The sequence below is a fragment of the Physella acuta genome, unplaced genomic scaffold (assembly GCF_028476545.2).
Source record: "Physella acuta isolate Inbredline_101_S28 unplaced genomic scaffold, ASM2847654v3 ptg000806l, whole genome shotgun sequence".
Taxonomy (NCBI): Eukaryota; Metazoa; Mollusca; class Gastropoda; family Physidae; genus Physella; species Physella acuta.
This window is the reverse complement of record NW_026732324.1, coordinates 445,984-469,660: the sequence shown is the minus strand read 5'-3', so window position 1 is coordinate 469,660 and position 23,677 is coordinate 445,984. Positions and strand designations below refer to the sequence as shown.

The 23,677-nt window shown below is 38.2% G+C and overlaps 2 protein-coding genes across 2 annotated transcripts; both read left to right on the top strand.

The window, feature by feature from the left end:
• The first annotated feature begins 3,419 nt into the window (after nt 1-3,419).
• Nucleotides 3,420-6,747, top strand: LOC131951290 (NFX1-type zinc finger-containing protein 1-like). Its single transcript, XM_059313648.1, has 2 exons — nt 3,420-5,954; nt 6,685-6,747. The coding sequence occupies exons 1-2, from the start codon at nt 3,420-3,422 to the stop codon at nt 6,745-6,747; spliced, it is 2,598 nt and encodes an 865-aa protein (XP_059169631.1).
• A 3,773-nt stretch (nt 6,748-10,520) lies between these two features.
• LOC131951300 (NFX1-type zinc finger-containing protein 1-like) lies at nt 10,521-18,183 on the top strand. Its single transcript, XM_059313663.1, has 2 exons — nt 10,521-10,762; nt 13,030-18,183. The coding sequence occupies exon 2, from the start codon at nt 13,043-13,045 to the stop codon at nt 18,080-18,082; it is 5,040 nt and encodes a 1,679-aa protein (XP_059169646.1). The 5' UTR covers nt 10,521-10,762; nt 13,030-13,042; the 3' UTR covers nt 18,083-18,183.
• Nucleotides 18,184-23,677: the final 5,494 nt, after the last annotated feature.

Sequence of the window (23,677 nt, the reverse complement as noted above, 5' to 3'; positions counted from 1 at the left end):
GTCCAGGACCTGTCTTGTCCAGTAATGAAACATATAACTCATTTAGTTGAATAATATAATTAAAAAAATGTTTAGCTCTAAGGATTCCAGATTAGATGAAATCCTGTTTTTGTTTTATGCTGAATGCATAAATTTGAAGTAATAGGAATAAGAGTGGAAACATCAGCGCTTTTTCTTGTTCTGCATGTCATTAGTTGTCTGTTGTATCAACAATCTGTAGCTTATGTAAAGTTATGTTGCATATTTTCTAAGCTGTAGGTCTACATCTTAGTTGATAAATGATTGATTAGCTCACACTAACACTGTAACTTATTTTTGTTGTATTTATTAATCAGATCCTGCATGTAACTATAAGTCAGTATTTATTTAATATTTAAACCCCCAACATAATATTTTACAGCCTGTTATAATTTAAATTTTATTAAATGATTAAAATGGGTCTACTAAACTTACCCAGACATCATAAATGTAGACTAGACTCTTAGTAACTTCTTAAGGGATCATAATCATATTACTTTAATTATTAATAAGTAGGTACTTTATCATATAAACTTTATAAGTTTATAAAATAAAATATAATGTATTATTAGTTATTAGGCCCCTAGTATTATTGTATAGGCCTAACTATTTCTAATACTTTTAGAAATTAAAAGTTTGATCTAGATCAAGATCTATAGTCTAGGTCTAGATATCTAAATTTGTTTTACTAGGTCACAAAACAAGTTTTCAGTTTTAGTTCTGCTACTAGCTATCATTCGCTTTGGGGAGAACAGGTCGGTTTCCAAGAAGTGGCACGACCTAGATCTAGAGAAATATGGGTTAAGGGGTCTAGGATAGTCGACCTTTAAGTTGAAATTAGTTGAGAATTTAAAAATAGAAACGGTAATATCCAATCTTAGATTAAAAATAGCTCTGCCGGTGGGCTTAACTAGGCCATTGTTGAAAATGATTTTTTGTTCTTAGCGAAGTTTTCATTAAGAGATGATGCAAAAAATTCACAACTGGGAAAATATTTTATAAAGAAAAGGTAGATTCTAAGGTAAGAGAGGGGTATAGTACTTTAGATCTAGAGATAAATCTAGATAGTAGATAGAATAGGCAGTTTAGTTTCATGGGCGGGGGTGGGTAGACTGTTGTGTAGTTTTTCTAATAAGGGCAGACAATTGAATTACTACCAAAATATCAACTTAAACTTAACAAAAATTTGTTTTGAACCATATTTGGGGGTAGGCCTACCCTCTTGTTTTTACTACAATGAAATATTCTTCTTCTCTTTCCTGTAATTTTTTACTACATTTTAAGATCAGCTTTACAAAAGAACCATTCAACCTTTTAATTCAATTTTTTTGTCAGCAAATAAGTTAGGCTAGGTCTTGCCTAGCCTAATTACTAATTATTATAATTTTGATTAAATTTTTAATTAGACCTATGTGCAAAATAATAGCGAATTACAGCTATAATTAAATTTTCTGTATTGTTTCAGGTGCTAATATTATTGTAACTTTTGTTTGTGCTAAATTGTCATAATTTTTTTTCAAAATACAATGTTTAAAAAATCGGTTGCAGTTTTTGTTTGTTTCTTTTAGTTATCTCCCATTTACAATATTTTCTGTTATTCGCCCCATAACAAAAATTGATTTCTCAGCTTCTAATTAATATTGAAATATTATTAGATAACAATATAAATGAAGTATCTATGTAAAGCTGAACTTCAACACCAAGTAACTAAAGGTTTATTTATAGTATAGATCTAGATCTAGATCTAGATTTCTAGTTAAATCTAATATTAGACTAGATCTAGTAGCGTTCTAATCTAGAGTACAGTCTCTACTGAACTCTACTCTAGACTCTTTTCTAGATCTAGATCTAGATCTAGATCTAGATCATTTCTATTTTCTAGAGACGCCCTCTGCCACTGTAATTAATAAGCTAAATTAAAATTAGCCTGTATTATCTTTATAGGCCTTATCATATCATACTAATACTTTTCTATAGTCTATCTATAAGGTCTAGGCTATTTAACTATTTATTATTTAAAATAAATAGGCCTAATTAGGCTACTAATTTAAGCAGCCTACTACTAACTAATACTACTAATACTAATAGTACTAATAGTATTAATTAACTATTTCACTATTCATTAGTATTAGTTACGTATTATTTTATAAGTAGCCTAATGTAGTAATATTTATATTAAATAATAAATAGGGCCACAGCCATAGGCTGCATTTAGAAATTTAGTAGGCCTATAGAAGTGACTGTCAGCCTGTTCTAGAATCGAATAGATCAATTCAATATTATTATTAAATCAATAATCAATAAAATTACTTAGGCCTATAATAGGCCTATAGTGTAATAAGTTATATGCCTACTAAATTAAAATTATACTATGAGTATAGTTAATAAATAATTAAAATATAATAATATTTTAAATATAGGCCTATTAATAGTTATATCCTATATACTAATAGGCCTATGTTAATATTATAGAATATATATATATATATATATATATATATATATATATATATATATATATATATATATATATATATATATATATATATATATATATATATATATATATAGGACTATTGATTTAATAATAATATTGAATTGATCTATTCGATTCTAGAACAGGCTGACAGACACTTCTGTACTAAATTTCTAAATGCAGCCTGTGGCCCTATTTATTATTTAATATAAATATTTGGCTACTAATAAAATAATACTATTAGTATATATATATATATATATATATATATATATATATATATATATATATATATATATATATATATATATATATATATATATATATATATATATATGCCATATTAGTAGTCTCAGAAAGACACATAGGGCAAATGATATAGAGTTCTACTGTTTCAATGACCTCATCATACACTGGCATACAAGGGGTAGTGTGGTCAGCCCTATACCCAGATACCTCAGGTTCGAGCTGAGTGGATGTCTGAAAGGCTCAAAACCTGGATCCAAATTTTAGAATTTCATGTTGGAAATTGTAAGCTCTACTATACGGCCATGACGTCCCTGTATGTGAAAGAATGCCTATATAGTTTTAAGATTATTATAGAAGCATGTTTTTATTTAGGTTAAATAAATAATATTACTTTTTTGTCTCCAGGGAAAAATGTGCAATATGTGATTCAATCTAGGTGTAAATTGAAAGTCTTCAAATTTTTGTAAACTTTGTTGTCGCTCATCATATCAAATAACTACAGAAGATTTTGTTCAAAAAGGTTAAAAAGCAGGCAGAAAGAATGAATGATTTCAGGAAAATACCAATATGCACTACAAAGTCTTCAAATTTTTGTACACTTTGTTGTCGCTCCTCTCATCAAATCAAATAACTACAGAAGATTTTGTTTAAAAAAGTTAAAACGCAGGCAGAAAGAATGAATGATTTCAGGGAAATACCTATTTGCCCTACAAAGCAAATTCTGGATTCAAATCTTGACCTTCTCCTGCAAGACATCAACATTGAAGGTCCATTCTCTAGTACACACCACTATGCGGATGCAATGTTTAGACTGCTTTATGCTGACTTTATCCAGCCTTTAAAAGAAGCATTAGCTGATGTGTATTCTAAGAAAAGACATAACATTAAATGCTACACCAATGTCCAAATTATTGGCATGGATGTGGATGATGGCATCCATCATATGTTGTCCCTGGGCACTGGTGGTTCAGGTTCCAGCTTCAAGAATGGAAGCCTCTTATGCTTATCTTGTGATCAATTTAATTCAATCGGTTTTGCAACAGTGATTAACAAAGACAAAAATAAGCCAACAAAGGAAGTTGTCTTTGTGAAGTTTGAAAACTGTTTGGATTTTATTTTTAGCTGTGCAAGTGATACCAATTTTATAATGTTTGAAAGCCCATGTTTTTTTGAAGCTTACAGCCATGTTTTAGAGGGATTGAAAGAAATGGCTTCCCTTCCTCTGCCAATAGAAAATTATCGTGTATTTGGTTATACTAAAGTGCAACAGCCATCATATTTGTCAGGTTCTTCTCAGTATAACTTGTCAACTTTGTTTAGGCAAGGGGTGAATGCCCAATACTTTAATCCGTTCTCTCCATCCCAGTGGCCTGATGCTAATAGACTAGGTCTGAACAAACAGCAACTGGAGGCTGTCAAATCTGCCCTCACCAAAGAGTTGTGTTTGATTCAAGGACCTCCTGGTACTGGAAAAACTTTCATCAGTCTTGTCATCATGAGACTGCTTCTAGAGAACAGATGGGTGGTCATTTCTCATAGAAACCCCAGTCCGATTCTGGTAGTCTGTTATACCAACCATGCTTTGGACCAGTTTCTTCAAGGTGTTTTACAGTTCTGTACTGAAGGTCTGGTTAGAATTGGGGGCAACAGTACCTGTGAGGACCTTGTGAGATTTAACCTGAGAAATGTGAGAGAAAACTATCAAAAGCCGCGTGGATTCTTTAAATCTATCAATGGTTGTAATCGACAGCTGAAGAAGCTTGGAAGAAGTTTGAAAGAAAATTATGAAAAAATTTGCTATGCAAATGATTTCATTCTTGATGTGCTCCTCCTACAAGACTATATGAATCCTAGTCATTTTCAAAGTATTAGAAGTTCCTCTCATAATGAAGATATTTTATATTGCTGGCTAGGGGGAGATTCAAATAAAAATAATATAGCACAGGTCTTTGATAACTTAGATTCTTGTGACCCTATGGATTCTACAGAAGAAAATACACTGAGGCAACTCTGGAAATTAGACCAAACAACTAGATACAGACTGTATAAATTGTGGTTATCCAGATATTTGAATGAGATTAAAAGAAATTTTCTCATAAATTTAGAAAACTATGAAGCAGTGCTAGCCAAGAAAACGCAGGTTAGACAAGAAGAGGATTTGGCTATACTAAAAGCCTCCAGGGTTGTAGGTGTAACTACAACAGGAGCAGCCAAACGCAGAAAGCTTCTTCAAGCCGTAGGGGCGACTATTGTGATAGTTGAAGAAGCTGCAGAAGTTTCAGAGCCGCACACCATAACAGCAATCAGCCAACATTGTGAGCATTTGATATTGGTGGGGGATCACCAGCAGCTCAGGCCCAAGACAGAGTCCTACGAGCTGGCTAAAACCTTTGGTCTGGATATATCACTCTTTGAGAGGTTAATTAAGAATAATTTGAACTTCATCCAACTCAAGGAACAACATCGTATGCGCCCAGAAATTTCTATATACGCCAGGCATATTTACCCTGAATTAACTGATGGGGTTTCAGTTTTATTGAGGCCACCAGTCAGAGGTTTAGAGAAAAGTGTTCACTTTATAAACCATGCTTTTCTTGAAGACAGTGTTAATGCTACTAAGAGCAAAAGAAACAAATATGAAGCAAGGTATCTGACAAAACTGTGCCAGTATCTGATACTTCAGGGTTACTCTGATACAGAGATATCCATTCTTGGGATGTATGAGGGGCAGGTCAGTTTAATCAAACAGTATGTTAGTAAGGTGCCTGCTGTGAGGGATGTTCTGGTGACAACTGTTGATAATTTCCAAGGAGAACAGAACAAAATAATTCTTTTGTCTTTGGTGCGGAGTAATGACCGAGAAAATATTGGGTTTCTGAGTTCCGACAACAGAGTCTGCGTGGCCATGACCAGAGCACAGCATGGACTCTATGTGCTCGGCAATATTGATTTGCTTGCTCGGAAAAGCAGACTTTGGGGAAATATAAAACAATCAGCTGAGCTGGAGAAATGTATTAGTCCAATATTGAAGTTGACTTGTGTGCAGCATGATAGCTACCAAATTAAAGACATTTCTAGGTTTGATGATGTTATAAAGACTGGCGGGTGTGGGAAGCTATGTCAGAAAAAACTGACCTGTGGGCATGTCTGTCCTTATCTTTGTCATGTCACTGACCACAAAGATTTGGTGTGTCAGCAGGACTGTCTCAATGTATGCTGGAGAGGCCACCCTTGCAGAAAGCTTTGCTCTAATAACTGTACTCCTTGCTGTAGCTTGTTAGCATGTGGACATACATGTTCTTTACTTCCTATTGGGACATCAATGAGGGCGAAAACAATATTGTGTGCAAAACCCTGCCGTAAAATTTGCTCATCAGGTCATTCATGTCCTCTAAAATGTCATGAAGTGTGTCCTGATTACTGTAAGAGTTGGAAGTGTTGGTTGATTTCTCTATGGATCCCTGATGATGGCTTTAAAGATCCATCTGAAAGAAAAATATTTAAGTCTGGATCTTAAGATCCCTGATGCTGGCTTTAAAGATCCCTCTAGAAGAAAAATATCTGTCTTGAAATGTTGGTTAGTTTATCTCAGGATGCCAGATCATAGGATCCCTTTAAGAGAAACTATATTTTCATTTGCTTTTCTAAACAAATATTAAACTAAAACATGAAGGGCCTTAGTTTGTGTCGTGTTAAGAATATTTTTGACAGACACAGATATACCTACAAACATTAAAGTTCAAAGTCGTAAAGTGACAGTATGGAAGGAGTTTCAATACCTTCACTCTTTTAAATATTTAAATAATTTGTACATAGCCAATGCAGTATTTAAAATCTGCACTACTCCTATTACTATTAGGAAAACACTATGAAACCAATCCTGGATAGTGAACTAGTGCTTGTTCCAAAGAATTCAACCACTGTTCTTGTTACATATTCAGGCATTTGGTTTTGACAATATTTACAGTGATAGGAATTATACAGCAATGGCATTAGGTTTGTAAATGGCCTAAGTGAACTAGAACTGTGATATTGAAACTTTATTTATTTTCTTATGTTTTATTCAAATTTAATTTTTTTTTAATGAATTAAAAATAATAGTTATATTTTTTCATTACTAAAATAAGTTTGTTAAAAAAAAAAAAACAACATCTGCACTAAAGTAGAGCTTTTATAAAATATAGATGTCAATGTCAATACTTGTCAAATGATTTTTGTTGAAATCATGTTTAAAAAAAAATTAAATGTGCATGTTTGTCAGTTGATTTATCATGCTATCAATATAAATTGATTTTATCACTAGTTGGCCTATAGGTTTGTAAACATCTGCAGTGAGATAGAGTTATCAAATAGAGATAGCTACTGTCAAGTAGGCTTTTTGTTGAAATACATTGTTTAAAGATACTCAAAATAAATCTTATGATATTAAAATATATTTAAAAACAAAGTAACTATTTCTTCAAACAAGTTCTTTTTCATTTTCCCATTATGCACAAAAACACAAGAGGCAGGTGAAGTAGAGTTCATCTGTTTCAGTGACCTCAGCATATGCAGGGATAGTAGAGGTCAGCACTATTCCAAGCTGTCTTTATTTCCCCTAACGTGAGTAAGGTACCCAATAAGAGCTGAATGGACTCAGGGAACTTCTACTGACTTTTGTGGATGATGATTTTTACTTCACCCTCCCCATATTGATAATAAGCCTCCCCTTCTTTTCAAAGGTGTGACACTATTTACAGCGCCCCCTAGGTGAATGAGTAGGTAGAGGATGTTATCGCTTTCAATGCTAGTTAGTTTTAAAATTGTGAGCTTACAACCGCAGTTATACATTCTCAAAATAGATATGGAATTAATTATACACAAGTTAATGTAGATCGAACCAAGAGCAACAGCTGTTAAGGTCATCAAGCTGCTGCTTGGGTAGGGAAGGATGCTATCAAAATAAAGCCGATTATAACAAAAAAGGCTAACATGAACCAAAAGGTAACTGTCAAATGGTCCCCAGCTGAAAAGCCAACGTGAACAATGGCCTTCAGCATGCCTATATAGTCTATTAACATGGGCATTTTTTACCCCCCCCCCCCCCCCCCCCCCTCGACCCATAATCAACTCATCAAAGTTTCGGGCCTATTTGTTAAACGGAGGAGACGCGAAATGGTAGTAGCAGAAAGGAAGATGTGCGAGCGTCGATCACGTGACAACTTTTCTCATGACCCTGAACTTAAGAAAACCACCTTGCAGCTGCAAAGTTTTGGCTACGAAATTGTTCATAGCCGCCGCCGTCACGAACACATTTCAAGTTCAATCTACGTGGTGCCGACATTTTGCAACCTTAAGCGTTGAATACAACCTTGCAGCTTTCGAGAATTTTGACCAGCGCACTGAAATATCTTCATTTCTCTAGTTTACCTCGATACAAAAGTTGTGTTAAATTCGTTCTGCCAGTATGTTAAGGTAGAGACTTTTTACGTTAATACAAACGCCAATAATATAAGTTTAGTATTACATAGACCTATTTATAGGCTTTTTGACGCCCTCTCCCTCCCCATTTATTGTCGACACAAAACGGGAGAAGGCGAACCAGCACAATCCCCTTTTGAAGCATCGATTTCTTTCTAAATATTAACAGAGCTCATGAAACACGGAGCAGAACACAAGGTTGTATAACACATTAAAAGAAGTCTTTTAAAACTACAAAATAACGGCTAAAATTTGGCTTAAAACACAAACTCAAAAAGTGTCTCAACACATTTTCTGAACCGTCCACTCTCCACACATCGTCGCTGAAGTCCCTAAACTCTCGTTCCGCACATTTCATGGTGTGTGACGTCAGATGAACGCCCCCTCCCTCCCTCACACACCTTCATTAAAGTCCAAAGGACTCCCCCTACTCTCTCATAGGACTATGACCTCAATTATGGATCATACACACAAACACATATTAGATGATGAATACCCATAAGCCGGAACAAGATGCAGCACATACATTCGTGTAACAAATTGAACAAGTCAAATAAACTTTTTATTTTTCTGTGCTCTTATCAAAGTTGTGACCTTTTGCCCCATGCTGGGAAAAGTAACACGCAGTGGCGTAGGTAGGGGGGGGGGGTCATAACCCCCCCCCCTTATATCCCTCGGTATACATATATATATATAAAGTATGGGGGGGGGGGTGCAAATCGAAAGTTTGAGAGGGTGGGCACATCGAAAGTTTGTCCCCGGGTAAAAATTTGAACCCCCCTCTCTTGAGACGATCCTGGCTACGCCACTGGTAACAAGTCATGGGACAAGAAATGACTTCAGTTCAATCAAAAGCAACAAGCTTTAATGAGACTGAAATAGTTAGTAGTGGCACAGTGGTTTACGATATCAACACTGGGTGACACCAAATAGAAAAAATCCAATGTTATAAAGAAAATAATATTTCATGCTGTTATAATTGTGAGAGTGAAATACATTTTGAAGTACCACAGCATAATTTAGCCAACAGCACCGCGTGACACCCCACCTAGTGACGCCACTGGGTCAGCGTTTCTCACAAGGCTTTTTTCTCCGGGGGGGGGGGGGGGGGGGGAGGGGGCACTTGATATTTTCGGAAGAGATGTCTGGAAGAAACTCTTCCCTGGGTACGAATTATCATGATCACAGCAAAATAACTTTTTTTTTTAAATTGAGCCAACACAAGTAAAGGGGGTCATCCACAAATGACGTCACGCTTTTTTTGGACGATTTTTACCCCCCCCCCCCCTCCCCTCCGTCACACGTCGTCACAAAATGCCAGACACCCCCCCCCCCCCCCCTAAAATGACGTCCCACCTCAGCCTACAACACCCCCCCCCCCCTCAAAATTGCTGTTGAACTTTTCTTAAAACATCGATATTTTTCCAAAATCTTGTCAGAACTCCTATTACAATTTACGAAAACCGTTTTCTAAAACGCGAAATAACGGTTAAAACTAGTTTTCTAACATTACTTTTTTTATAATGCAAAAAAAGTGACGTCACACCATCTGAACCCCCCCCCCCCCTCCCTTTCCTTCATCACACACCATCACAAAATTACGCCCCCATCCCCCCTACGATTGTGACGTCATTTATGGACGAACCCTAATAAACAAAACGAACGATGAAGCCTAGCTACTTGTCGTGGTTACACAACTAGGCTCATATATTATTTTTAATCTTGCACTCTACCACTACAACGTCATTTTTTTTTGGCAATTATACATCCACTTTTCAATTCATAATTTGCTTTATCAAATGCTTTTGCTGAGTACATTTTTGAATGAAATGCCCCTTGACAACTTATTTGAATATGTGGCCCACAGGTAAGACACAAGGTAGCTCATATTAGCCTAGAGCTAGTAGCAGACAATAAATATTTAAAAACTACTATAAAATAATTTAATCAATAATTATGTAAATCTATAAAGATAATAATTGTGTTACGCTTAGTAAGGATGACTGTTAATAACACACTTTTGTTGCAATGTTATCTAAAATCAAAAAGCCCAATGAAACTGAAACTGTTGAATTCAAATAATCAAAATGATTTTTTTTCCATTTCTTGTAGGCGTTCGACACGTTTTTATTTTTCTGCTGACGTAACTATTGATTTTTTACTGCACACGGTCGTTGGTTTCGGTTTCGTATTCATTCCGAGAACACATACTATCTTGTGTATTTTAGAATTCGGAAAAGCTGAACTATAAATAGACCTCAAACATGTAGTAGCAGGTGTGTTCGTTGAATAAAAACAGAAACGTCTGTGTATTTTACAGTAGTTATGATAGGACACCATAGAATCTGGCTGATAGTAAAAAGAAAGATCTAAATGGTTTGCTGAATGCGACGTTTGTTAACCAAAGCTCTTGTCTTAAGCTGTGTTTACAAATTTAAATAACGAAATCTGTTATCTACTTTAGCTGCCAGTTAGAGCTTTGAGTTAGACTTATTTAATATTTACACTTGTTTTAACAGTTTATATTATTCTGTTCCGGCAACTGGAAAACCAATAAAGGTAGGTTCATATTTAAATATTATATAATTTAGCTATTAGATCTATGTATTTAATAGTATTTATGTTTAGCCCAACGATATATCATTCATATGTAACGAATTTTTAAATGGTTACTCAAATAATATATTATATAGGCAAATAGAGATATATAATTTTAGATCTTGTAATAAAAGTCGTGCTATTTCTTACAGGACTATTCCGGATAAAGACATAAAAGTATGCTAATATATTTATTATCTGCTAGATGGAGTTTCGCCGATAACGAATAATAAAGTTTAATTCTAAACGCGTAAAACATGTGCCTTGATAATGATATCTAATTTATCTAGGACTAGATATATGTATTCCACCAATCATTATAGGCGTTAAATAAATATAGCAGGACAAATGGTGTCATGGAAAAAGTATCAGACACAATACTTCACGGCTAACTATTTATAGCATTTTAATCTATGATGATTTTAGTCGATTTTAACATCATTGAATTGATTGTCATATGATTTTTAATTAACTGTCTGTACACATAATAGTTTTGAGAAAAGGTTTGTCGCATAGTTTTAGGCGACACGAACGAATGTAGCGGTATATATTAGCGAAAATCGTTTTTACATCACGTCGGCGCTGTTAGCAATGTCCCTAGGGGTCATCCATAAATGACGTCATGATTTTTTGAAGATTTTTACCTCCCCCACCCTCCTCCGTCACAGTCACGAAAACCAGACCCCCCCCCTAAAAAGACGTCACACATCAGCCTACAACCCCCCCCCCCCTCAAAATTGCAAGTGGAATTTTTTCTTAAAATACGATGTTTTTCCAAATTCTTGCCTGAACTCTGTCATCAGAATATTTGAATTCCTATTAAAACAGTTTTCTAAAATGCGAAATAACGGCTAAATTAGTTTTCTAACATTGCTTTTTTTTTTTATAATGCAAATGTGACGTCACAACATCTGAGCCCCCACCCCCTCCCCCTCATCACACACCGTCACAAAATTGCGGACCCTTCCTCCCCCCTACGAATGTGACGTCATTTATGGACGATCTCTTTATCATATATAATGACACAGCGTTTCATTATTTATTTTAGCGTTCTAGTAACGAAAATGGTAATGACTAAAATTAGATGATGGTTAGGCAACCGTTTTATTTAATGTAAAAGTCAAATGTTTCCTTCCACGCTCTTCAGCGTGTTAGGCAAACGAAGTAGAGTTCATCTGCTGTAGTGACTCGGCATATAATGGGTGGTCAACATTCAATGTGTGCTGACTATAGTTAAACATTACTTCATCAAATAGCCCCGTCGTGTCAGGAAACAGGCTTATCTTTTGAATTTTTTTATTTGAACATGACATATTTTAGTCCAGATTCTAGTGGTCTTATCACCTACTGAACTGTCTAGCTTAGTGTAGATTCTAGTGGTCTTATCACCTACTGAACTGTCTAGCTTAGTGTAGATTCTAGTGGTCTTATCACCTACTGAACTGTCTAGCTTAGTGTAGATTCTAGTGGTCTTATCACCTACTGAACTGTCTAGCTTAGTTTCATTGGAGTCACTAGGTCAGGCGACATCGGTACGGTTATGAGTCATGCATTTATAATGTCAATACCGAGAGAGAGCAGCGTCTTTTTTTCAGGTAGCTCTCCCTAAGACTGGCGGAAGTAGGGATGGGGGGGGGTGGGGGGGGGGTACACTGCAACCAATGCACATCCACCGCCACCACGCCCGGATCAAAAAGGAAAAAACAAACATTAAATTTAATATAGGAATTATATACTTAAACTGGTGTCCGCCCCTCCCCCGGAAGTGTCAAGAGTCGTTCTCCCGGAGCAAATGTGTGAAAAACCAATATTCCCGAAAGAGATAGAGAGAGCTCAATGATTAATTAATTAAATCACTTTTTCTATGCTATAGTATAATAATGCAATTTTTGTCAAGGAAATGAGCCCCCACCCCTTCCTCTTCTAGGAAAAACATGAGTCATGAGACATACACAATTATAACCCCACTCCCAAATGGTCACGACGGAGATTTAAAAATTGTATAATGAATGCAGTAAATATCATTAAAAAATTGATTGATGAATTGTTTTTTCACTAATTCGTAAAACTTTACCAATCTCTCTGTCCCGTGTAACATAATTTACATACATTTAATCATATCTGTAACATTAATCGGTTATACTTTTGTGTATAGACCTTATTAATATTACCAATAGAACTACTGTTCAAACGTTTGTTGAAATAAACTCTTGTAACATACATTTCAGATTGCCCTAAACCATGGACGTGAAGCCTTCAGGCCGCAGAAATACGGCCCGACGAACTCAAACAGCTGGCAAGTCTCCAGTAGCTGTCATCGGCCCAGCCAGGCTACAAGAATGGGCCAAGTACCACAGCCAGCCTTCAGAGCTGCTCATCAGGCTGATGTCCAGCTTATCAGAGATAAACGAGTTTGTCAACAGAGGCTCCGTGAAGGCCGCCCTCTTGAAGAGCTTTGTTTTGTGCTTGGAAAAAGTCGTCCAGGCTAAAAACCACGAAAATAATTTTTCAAAATTACTGGAGGTTTTAGCCTCATCATGTTTTTACCAACAGCACGTGTGCGGTTACTTACAAAACAATAACTGTAAACTGTCGAAACAAATCGCAGATACTGTAGTTAAACTCATTCGCGAAACTTCGCGTCAAGTGCCTTCAGCTAGCCACGCATGCCTTGATGTATTGACATTTATACAAAAGAACTACAAACAATTGGATTGTGACGTGACAGCTTTAAATGAAACAATCCAACTTTTTAATTTATCTGAAAGCACACAGGTCAAAAAAGATAAACATCGTTTGAAAAAATGGAAAGACTCTCAAGAACCACCAAACGATATTAGAGACATATCGATTTTTCCGACTAAACGAGATTTGGATACTGATTTCAAACCCTTTCTACGCGCCAACAAAGTCTGCGGCGCTTACAGAAACAAAAAACATTACTTTGACGTCATGTTTCGTTTAGTGCGCGAAGATTTTATCCAACCACTTCGGGAAAGTATTAAAACGTACCAATCAAAGGGAAAATCTGATTATGAGTTCTACGAAAACGTGAGAATCACCGGCGTGGACCTGATGAACGGCATAGAGCACATCCTGCAGCTGGACAGGGACAAGGTGCGACAGGTCAAGTGGGACACTGAGAGGCGACTCATATTCGGGAGTCTCGTCTGTATTTCTAACAACAAGTTCCAGACGATCATCTACGCCACAGTCTCACAAATGGACAGAGACGAGCTGAAGAAAGGCGTCCTGCGGGTCAAGTTCCAGAACTGCTTGGAGGATGTCTACAAGTTTTCCAGCGAGGACCGGTTGACCATGACAGAAAACCCGTCATTGTTTGAGGCGTATCGCCATGTACTGGAGGGTTTACAGGAGATGATGGAAAGGCCTTTGCCAATGGAGAAACATTTGGTGTTTTGTGACACAGATTTAAAAGAACCAGCGTACCTTACCAGTACAACGAAGTACAACCTCTCCGGTGTAATGAAAGACGGCAGCAAAAGCAAGGCTCAGCTGTTTAGAGCGCTACAGCCGGTATCCTGGCCTGGGACCGAGAAGATGGCATTGAACAGCCAACAGCATGCAGCAGTAAAAACAGCACTGACGAAAGAACTAGCTCTACTACAGGGACCACCGGGAACGGGCAAGACCTACGTTGGTTTAAAGCTGATGCGGGTTTTGTTGGAGAACATCGCCCAGAGAGTTCCGGGAGTCGTCGGCAAAGACGAGAAGCAGATCCGAGACCCGGTGCTTGTCGTCTGCTACACAAACCACGCGCTGGACCAGTTCCTGGAGGAGATGTTGGACTTCTGCCCAGACGGCGTCGTCCGGGTCGGCGGCAGGGGCGACTGTGAAGCGTTGGAGAAATTTAACCTGACGGAGCTTCGGCAGAAACACAAAGGCTCGAACGGTTCGAAAATAATTTTACAAGAATGCCAGAAGGAAATGAGCAAAATCGGGCGGCAAATTAAAAGTTTGGCGTACAGAATGCAAGCGGCTCAGTTAAGTATTCAAGATGAGAATCTTTTAGTTCACTGGATGAAGGCAAGTCATAGGAAGTATTTTTGCAATGCTGGTGCCAAGAAAAAAGTTCTCCGGCAGTGGATGAATTCCTCAGACATTGACTTTGAGAAACAGTTACAAAACTCCGTGGAGCGTCATTTGATTAATCTCTTTCTGACAGAGAAAATGTCGCTCGATGATAAAATCTTTAAACCAGATTCTAAGAAGATAAAGGCATATCACAAAACAAAACTGTATAGATTTTGGAGCTTGCAGTATCAAGACCAGTATGGGTTCTTACCGACAAATACCCTGCTCGGAGACAATGTACTAATGCCGTTTGTTGGACCCGCTGTCATGAAAGTAATCCGAAAGTCAAAAATGGGAATTAAAAAATGGCTGCTTGGCAAAAGCGTTAAAGAACAGCTTGACGCAATAGAGGAGATTCAAAAAGATCGTTCAAAATTTGAGGCAAGAATATTCGACAACAAAGAAGAATATTCCAGAATAAGAGACCAGAGAGTATTTGGTGATGAGGAAGAAGAGCAAGGTAAAAAAACTGTTAAAAGTAAACGAAAGTTTACAAGAACTCTGGCTGACTTTCCAAAAGCGAAGATGCTTGGTGTTGTCATAGCAGATGAGAACGACGAGGAAGAAGATTCAGACTGGCAAACGGTCACGAAAAAATGGTCCTTTAGCCAGGTCTTGAGGAGGCTGAGGGCTACCCAACCCATGACGGTCGCTGAGGAAAACGATGTAGAGGATATCTTGCAACTGGAGCTTGAAGACCGATATCGCCTATACAAACTGTGGGTAACCAGGTTTCTTAACAGCATGAATATGGATATGCGGGGGAAAGTTGAAAAGTATGAAAATGCACTGATGAGAAAAATGGAAGTGAGACAAATAATTGACGGCGAGATACTGAAACAAGCCAAGGTGATTGGGATGACGACGACGGGGGCGGCAAAACACCGGAAGTTGCTGCAAGATGTCAAGCCAAGAGTCGTCGTTGTGGAGGAGGCAGCAGAAGTTCTCGAGGCCCACATCGTCACGGCTTTAAGCGAACACTGCCAGCATCTGATCCTCATTGGCGACCACAAGCAGCTGAGGCCGAAAGCGGAAGTCTATCAACTGGCGAAACAGTTCGGGCTGGAGGTTTCGTTGTTCGAGAGGCTAGTGAACAATGACGTCAACTGTGTACAACTCACAGAGCAGCATCGGATGAGGCCGGAAATTTCCGTGTACATGAAACACATTTACCCCAATCTAATCGACAGCGCGTCGGTTGTCGACAGAGAAAATGTGAGAGGTGTGGAAAAAAACATTTTCTTTATCAACCACAACCGATCAGAAGGCTCTGTGAAACACAGCAGAAGTAAATTAAATGATTATGAAGCGAGGTACATCATGAAGCTCGCGGATTACTTAATTGACCAAGGCTACTCCGCGGAGGATATAACAATCCTGGCTACCTACGGCGGGCAGGTGTCGCTGATCAAGGAACTCATGAACAACTCCGAAGATGAGTTTCTAAGGCAGATTCGGGTGTCGACCGTGGACAACTTTCAAGGCGAGCAGAGTAAAATAATTCTCTTGTCCCTAGTGAGGAGCAACACACAGGAGAGTGTTGGCTTTTTGAGCACGGACAACAGGGTGTGTGTGGCTCTGTCCAGGGCGCAATACGGCATGTACGTCATTGGGAATGTTGATCTGCTAGCGCGTCATAGCCAGCTGTGGAGTAAGATAAAGCAAACAGCCAAGGAGAGGGGGGAAATCGGCGAGACCTTGCGTCTAAGGTGTCAACAGCACCGAAAAGTTTCTGAAATTAAAAACGTTTCAGATTTCAAGAAGATTCTGGAAGAAGGTTGCGGGAAGAAATGTGGTGGTAGCTTGAATTGTGGTCACGCCTGTCCGGAGTTCTGTCACGGGTTTAGTCACGACAACGTCCTGTGCAGCCGGCCGTGCAAGCGGAAATGTCCACAGGGCCACCCGTGTCTGAAGTTTTGTGGTGAAGAATGTGCCTTGTGCTGTGTACCACAGGAAGTAGAGTCATGTAGCCCTGTATCATTCAAAGTAGAATCTTCACCTATTAAACTTTCACACTCTAGAGGCAGTGCTTCCCTGAGTAGCTCCACCCAAAGTCTCTCCTCTAGTGCTGCTAGCAGCGATTCCTCAAACCAAAAGAAAAAATCCAAATCCAAACAACCAAGCGTGGTAAAAACTCGCCCTGAGACTTTGAAAGAAAAAATTCCACCGTCTTGTGAACATTTTTTTACTGGAGCCAGTCGTTCCTTGAGCATCTCCACCCACAGTCTCTCTTCTATTGTTACCGGCAGTAAACCTGTTACTGAAAAGAAAAGTAAACCACATCTAAAAGCCCAGCAATCTAGCGCGACCAAAATCCCTTCAGGGAGTTTAAAAGATAAAATTACTCTGCCTGTGAAACATTCACCAACGGGAAAAGGTGGCTCTCTCAGTAGTTCCACCCACAGTCTGTCATCTGGTGCTACTGACGGGGACTCGACGGATCAGAAGAGCACCTTACTATTAAAACATCAACCGGTCATCAAGGTCAAGTGTCCCAACACCTGCAGTAGAGGTCACCCATGTACAAAGAAGGCCAACCAGCCGTGCCCGCCCTGTCCGCGGAAGTTGAAGTGTGGCCATGGCTGTAGAAGTGTGCCAGCACTGCAGCAGACGCAGGGCGGGGCAGACAGCTCAGCATGCACGAGAAAATGTCGTAAAGTCTGCAGAAATGGACACAAATGTCCAGGAAAATGCCACGAGCCATGTCCGGTCAACTGCGCTAAAGCTCTAGCCTGTGGTCACCCGTGTGGCGACAGCTTTAAGAAAGAAAATATCGGCAGGATCAAGCCAGTACCGTGTGTGAAATCCTGCACCAAACAATGCCCGCATGGGCACAGGTGCACATCAACATGCTCAACACAATGCCCGCCCTGTCACGTGATGACCAGGGCGCGGTTCCCGTGTGATCACGTTCTCGAGGTCAGGTGTCACGAGATTGACCGCGAAGTGGATAAATGCAAGCGTCCATGCGAGAAGAAATGCCCCAGGGGGCACCCGTGCAACCGTCGTCACCACAAAAGTTGTCCCCCTTGCTCACAGCTGACGAACACGCTCGCTGACTGCGGCCATTTTGTGTATTCCTTTTGTGACGAGTCGTCTGCTTCGTGTCGTATTTGTAGTGTTGACGATCTGATAGATAACATTTTATCTTTTAGCTTGAGCCGCCCTGTGACTCGTGTTGCCTAAAGGGAATTAACTCAGTTTTTTTTAAAAATATCTAATCCCGCACAACTGGACACACAAAAAGTGTATGGTGTAAACACAGACAATAAGCAAGATCTCAAAAAAAAAAATGTAAAAAAAAAAAATCAACAACAAAATTCCCCAACCAAAACATTGATTAGATCAAGATGGTAGTCTCGCTTTACATAAGCTTAAATCTAGAATCTACCTCGCGCAGTGTGATTTAGCAGAAATCCAGCATCACATATTCCATGACGCATCTACTCAGGGATCTTACAACATTGGTTCCTGCCTATTGGCGTGTGCTATTATGTCAAATTTTTGTTGTTGCTTTTAATGTCTAAATGTTACGGGTATTTTTACCCATTGTTGCTGTTACCAAATACCTTATTCATGTTACCACCGGTGATGTGTTAAAATGTATTATTCATTTGTTTTTTTAAGTATTTATTTTATCGTGCTCATAAACATCGTGATTTTTAAAAAAAGGTCTTTTAATAATTGTCTTTTTATAAAGCACTAGCCATAAATTGTGTGAGTAAATATTTTTTACACAATTTTTATATTATTTTAATAATTATTGTTATTGTAGGCACATTTAATTAAGATAAAAATTCTGTATGGAGTGGGAATGAAGTAAAAGTTTTATTGATTTGATGTTAATTTTTATGTACGCGTTAGATACTAGTCGAATTAAACTAGGCAAAAAAAATCTAATCAACATTTTCATCAGGTTTTTTAAAACCATGTGATCATGTACATTTTAAGTGATTTGTTTGTGTACATATTATTAGAATAAAGTTATCAACAGCTTTAAAATACAAAGCCACATCTGCATTAACATATTTATTTGCACTATGTGTTTAAATTTAAGATTTCAATTAGGAATTGTTATTTTTGTTTGAGATATTTATTTTTGCATACTAAGTTGTACGTTTTTAAATTTTTATTTCAATTACAATATTATATTACGATATTTACATTTAAAGATTACTATTATTTCATTCTGATTATTTTAAGATTAGATTTGCACATAATATACAATTACATGCCTTTAAATTAAAATAAACTGATGGTATTATATACATTAATTGTAGTTGTATTAATTATGTTAATTGCTTAATGTTAATTCGCAATGCCCAAGTAAAAAAGCTAGTACTGAACATATTGATCCAAGGGCAGTAACCTATGTGCTACACTCGAGATCCACGAATCATAATGTTATATATATATATATATATATATATATATATATATATATATATATATATATATATATATATATATATATATCTTACTCCTAAACGAAGTCTAGTATGAGAAGAAAAATTTTAGTTGATGAAGATACACATATACAAAAGTGGATATTTCCACACACATCTGTTGCACTGAATTTTTCTTAGCTGTTATTCTGTTTTATTGTTTATTTATTGTTATTGTTTATTAATAAAACACAATTAATCCGACGTTATTTGTTTGTCTTTATTACTACTTTCTGGCATTACTATTTGTGAATAAAACAAAGAACATAGAATCAGTCAGTCACTTTGAACTTATGCGGTAACTCGTGTATGTCCTGTATGGATGCGAGGCATGGACCCTCAACGGCAGACCTTCTTAGAACAATCCTTGCCCTGGAAATGAGATGTCTACACAGACTCCTAGGGATCTCATACAAAGATCATATAACTAACGAAGAAGCCCGAGAAAATATCACAAATGCGCTTGGTCACTTTGAGAGTCTACTGTGCATGGTCAAAACAAGAACATTAAGTTGGTATGGGCATGTGACAAGATTAAAAAAGCCTAACCAAAACAATATTTTAAAGACACTGTACCAGGAGGGGAAGAAGGGGAAGAAGCGATGACATCAAGAATTGGACGGGGCTGCTCGTCTCAGAACTAATCAGATCGGCAGATGGATGGCGAAGAATTATGAAGTCAACAGTGGTTTGCCAACGGCCACAATAGGGGTTAAGTAAAGAAATGATTATGATGATGATGATCAGTAAGTTATGCTAGTCTTAAATGAACTGCTAATAGATTGTAGCTCAATTACAACAGGGAGATAAAGCGGGCTATCTGAGAGCTGAAACTAGAAAGATAAACTAACAGATTGTATTAAATAATTATAGTGAATGGTTTAAACACAAAGCAAGTTCTAATGTAAATTTAACCGGCTTTTAAAAAAAAACAACATATCTAGCCGATGAAGGATAACCTTACTTTGACTTTCAACTTGGGATTTTACTTTCAGTGATTTGATCTGTAAATATTTAATTGTTGCATGACAACTTACTCAAGACCTGGCGGAATTATGACTCTTATCGAATAGATGAAATGTTTAAAGCAACCTGACATCGGCACATCATATTCCTTACTTCACGTTAAAAGTATAACAATGTTTTTATTTTGTTACTAACACGCACACGTTTCTCTGTACTCTCAGTAAAATTTGCTTGAGCCTGTGATCAAAGTCACGTAATAAACAACTGGTTCATTTTATTCTTTTATTTTATTTTAAATTTTGACGGTGGAGGAGACACCCAGCTCTGGTGACGTAGACGACTGAACATTTCCCCAACACACCACTCTACAAACTTGTTCCCTGAGTGGGGTTTTCAGGGGTCAGTCTGCTGACCCCGGTTGATGGAGCAACCATCGTACTTTCGGGGAATTAAATTAGACATGACTCGTTTGTAAATACACGCACATTACATCTATCTCACCAATATTTACATTCACACCAAAGTGGTTTATTAGTCAACAACACTCAGCTTTATTACAAGTATTCATTATCTTTTCCAGTGAGTGCTCAACACATATAGCAGATGCAGTGGAGTTCATCTGTCTCAATAACCCCGGCAGGTACAGGGATATTGTTGTTAGTACTAGTCTAAGCGCAGCCGCTTTTGATTTCGCTAGATCCGGGATCTTAACTCGAGACTTTTAGGTTACCAGTCGTTTGCTCTACCTTCCGGACATACAGTTCATGCAACATATGACGGTGGTCTTGCCTGGCTAATGGGAGACACCTCTTGAGCCGGTGATGTCCGTCAAGAAAGACGGTTGTTTTGTACAGGCAAAGTGTTGAAGGTATATAGGCATGACAGGTAAATGTGATGACCGCTTCGATTGATTAACTAACTAGGGAATGTGTCTGTGTTAATAGACACATGTCATTACAGATACAGGTGATGGCAGGGATAGGCGAACACAGGTGCAGGCGTGGCAGGGAGAGGTAATGACAGGTGCAGGCAATAGCAAGGAGAGCTAATGACAGGTACAGGTAGCGTGTTGACTGGCTCTGCTACACACGTCCCACTGAAGCTCTGGTTAAACCCTGGTTAAACCTGAGACGGGTACCTTGCCCATATCAAGCTATAATATTTTTTATAATAACGTTAGATGCGGCTGTCCAACATATTGTTACCCCAAACACTAATGCAGGGGCGTAGCGAGGGGGGGGGGGGCGGGGGGTGCGGACCGCACCGGGTGACACCAAGGCAAAAAATAGCAAAATATATATAGAAAAACTTGAGGGGGGGTGCAAATCGAAAACTTGAGGGGGGGGGGGGGTGCAAATCGAAAACTTGAGGGGGGGGTGCAAATCGAAAGTTTGAAAGTTTGTCCACGGGAAGGGTCGCTACGCCTCTGGGGGGGTGACACCATTAAGTGCCGCACCGGGTGACACCCGACCTCGCTACGCCACTGCACTAATGCATACACAAACATTGACAACAAGACGTAAACAAAAGTAGTGAAATCAGAATAAACATACAAATGAAGAATCTATATATATAATTCTCCTCTTCGAGCCGTTAGAAAACAAGCTGCAAACGCTCTCCCTACCTCCCCACCCCTACATGGTTTTAGTGAGCTGTGTTCACTCTAAATGTTTACAAGCAGAACTCTAAATGTTTACAAGCAGAGCCAACGATTTTAAACGTAGGGGGGGGGGGGGGAGGGGGGGGGAGGAAGGGGGGGGGGGGGTTATGGTCCTTAACGAGCTACTTATAGTGTTTTAAAGAAATATTTTCAGTGTCAGCGTTGGTACTGTCGAATTCACAAATTATGAATTATTGAAAATTAGAAACAACTAAATAGCGGCGTATGTTATGCCGCGGGCCGGCTCGTATACTTTATTTTAGTTTATTGTCAAACAGCAACACATCACCTTGTACACAAAGCCGGTTGTAATAAAATAAAACATGCCATGTTTCTTTTACATATTGGCTATGTGAAAAGGATATTTTAAAGACAATCTTTCTAATGAGAAAAATAAGTGTTACTACTAGTGCTAGAATGTATTAAAATTTGGTACAAAATAATACCTGGCCTTCGCTCAAACATATCTGGTTTCTAACTGAACATTCGTAGCCAGGAAAGTAAAACTATACAATACATTAAGTCTTAATTATAATCATATGTGGGACGGCGGGGTCGCACGGTAGAGCATTTGGCTACTAGCCCGGGGGTCTCAAGTTAGGGTCTCGGACAGGACTCGGGACTATAGTCCCTGAGTTTGGCTACTAGCCCGGGGATCTCATGTTAGGGTCTCGGACAGGACTGGGGACTATAGTCCCTGAGTTTGGCTACTAGCCCGGGGAACTCATGTTAGAGTCTCGGACAGGACTCGGGACTATAGTCCCTGAGTTTGGCTACTAGCCCGGGGATCTCATGTTAGAGTCTCGGTCAGGACTCGGGACTATAGTCCCTGAGTTTGGCTACTAGCCCGGGGATCTCATGTTAGAGTCTCGGACAGGACTCGGGACTATAGTCCCTGAGTTTGGCTACTAGCCCGGGGGTCTCATGTTAGAGTCTCGGACAGGACTCGTGACTATAGTCCCTGAGTTTGGCTACTAGCCCGGGGATCTCATGTTAGAGTCTCGGACAGGACTGGGGACTATAGTCCCTGCGTCCAGCTAGCTCTGACACGTTGGGTAAAGTGATGGTCAAGAAACACATAAACTCTGCTTAATCAGCCCGATGAATCTTTCGGTCTGAAAGGGGACCTTTACTTTGCTTTTTATAATCTTTTAAAAGCGTAATATAGAAATTTTTTTTTCGAAATCTTAATTTTGACTATTATGAAAGAAATATAATAAAAAGACAATTGTCCTCCTGCTTTAGCCATAGGGGTGATATAAAACAATTAACAATTAACACTAGGCTACAATGTACAATTTTATATATTTGTATTTTTTGTTGAAACTAATTACCGTGTAGTCAATAGCAATATTTATTAAAACATCAGCCCGAAGAAATAATAATAATCATTAAAAAAGTTTTAAAAAACCCACGTTTTCTGATTGAACTAAAAAGTAGAAAATAAATACTATACATCACAATAATGCAAGCGATCACTCTACTATAAGCGATGAAAAACGTGGGGCGCCGAAGTAAAAGTTATATTACTATTGATTAGATAATACTATTGACTTTTATTAGGGAGCTTGTAGAGAGTCAACAGTATTAGAAACTGTAAGAAAATCACGGCGCCCCACGTTTTTCATCGCTTATAGTAGAGTGATCGCTTGCATTATTGTGATGTATAGTATTTATTTTCTACTTTTTAGTTCAATCAGAAAACGTGGT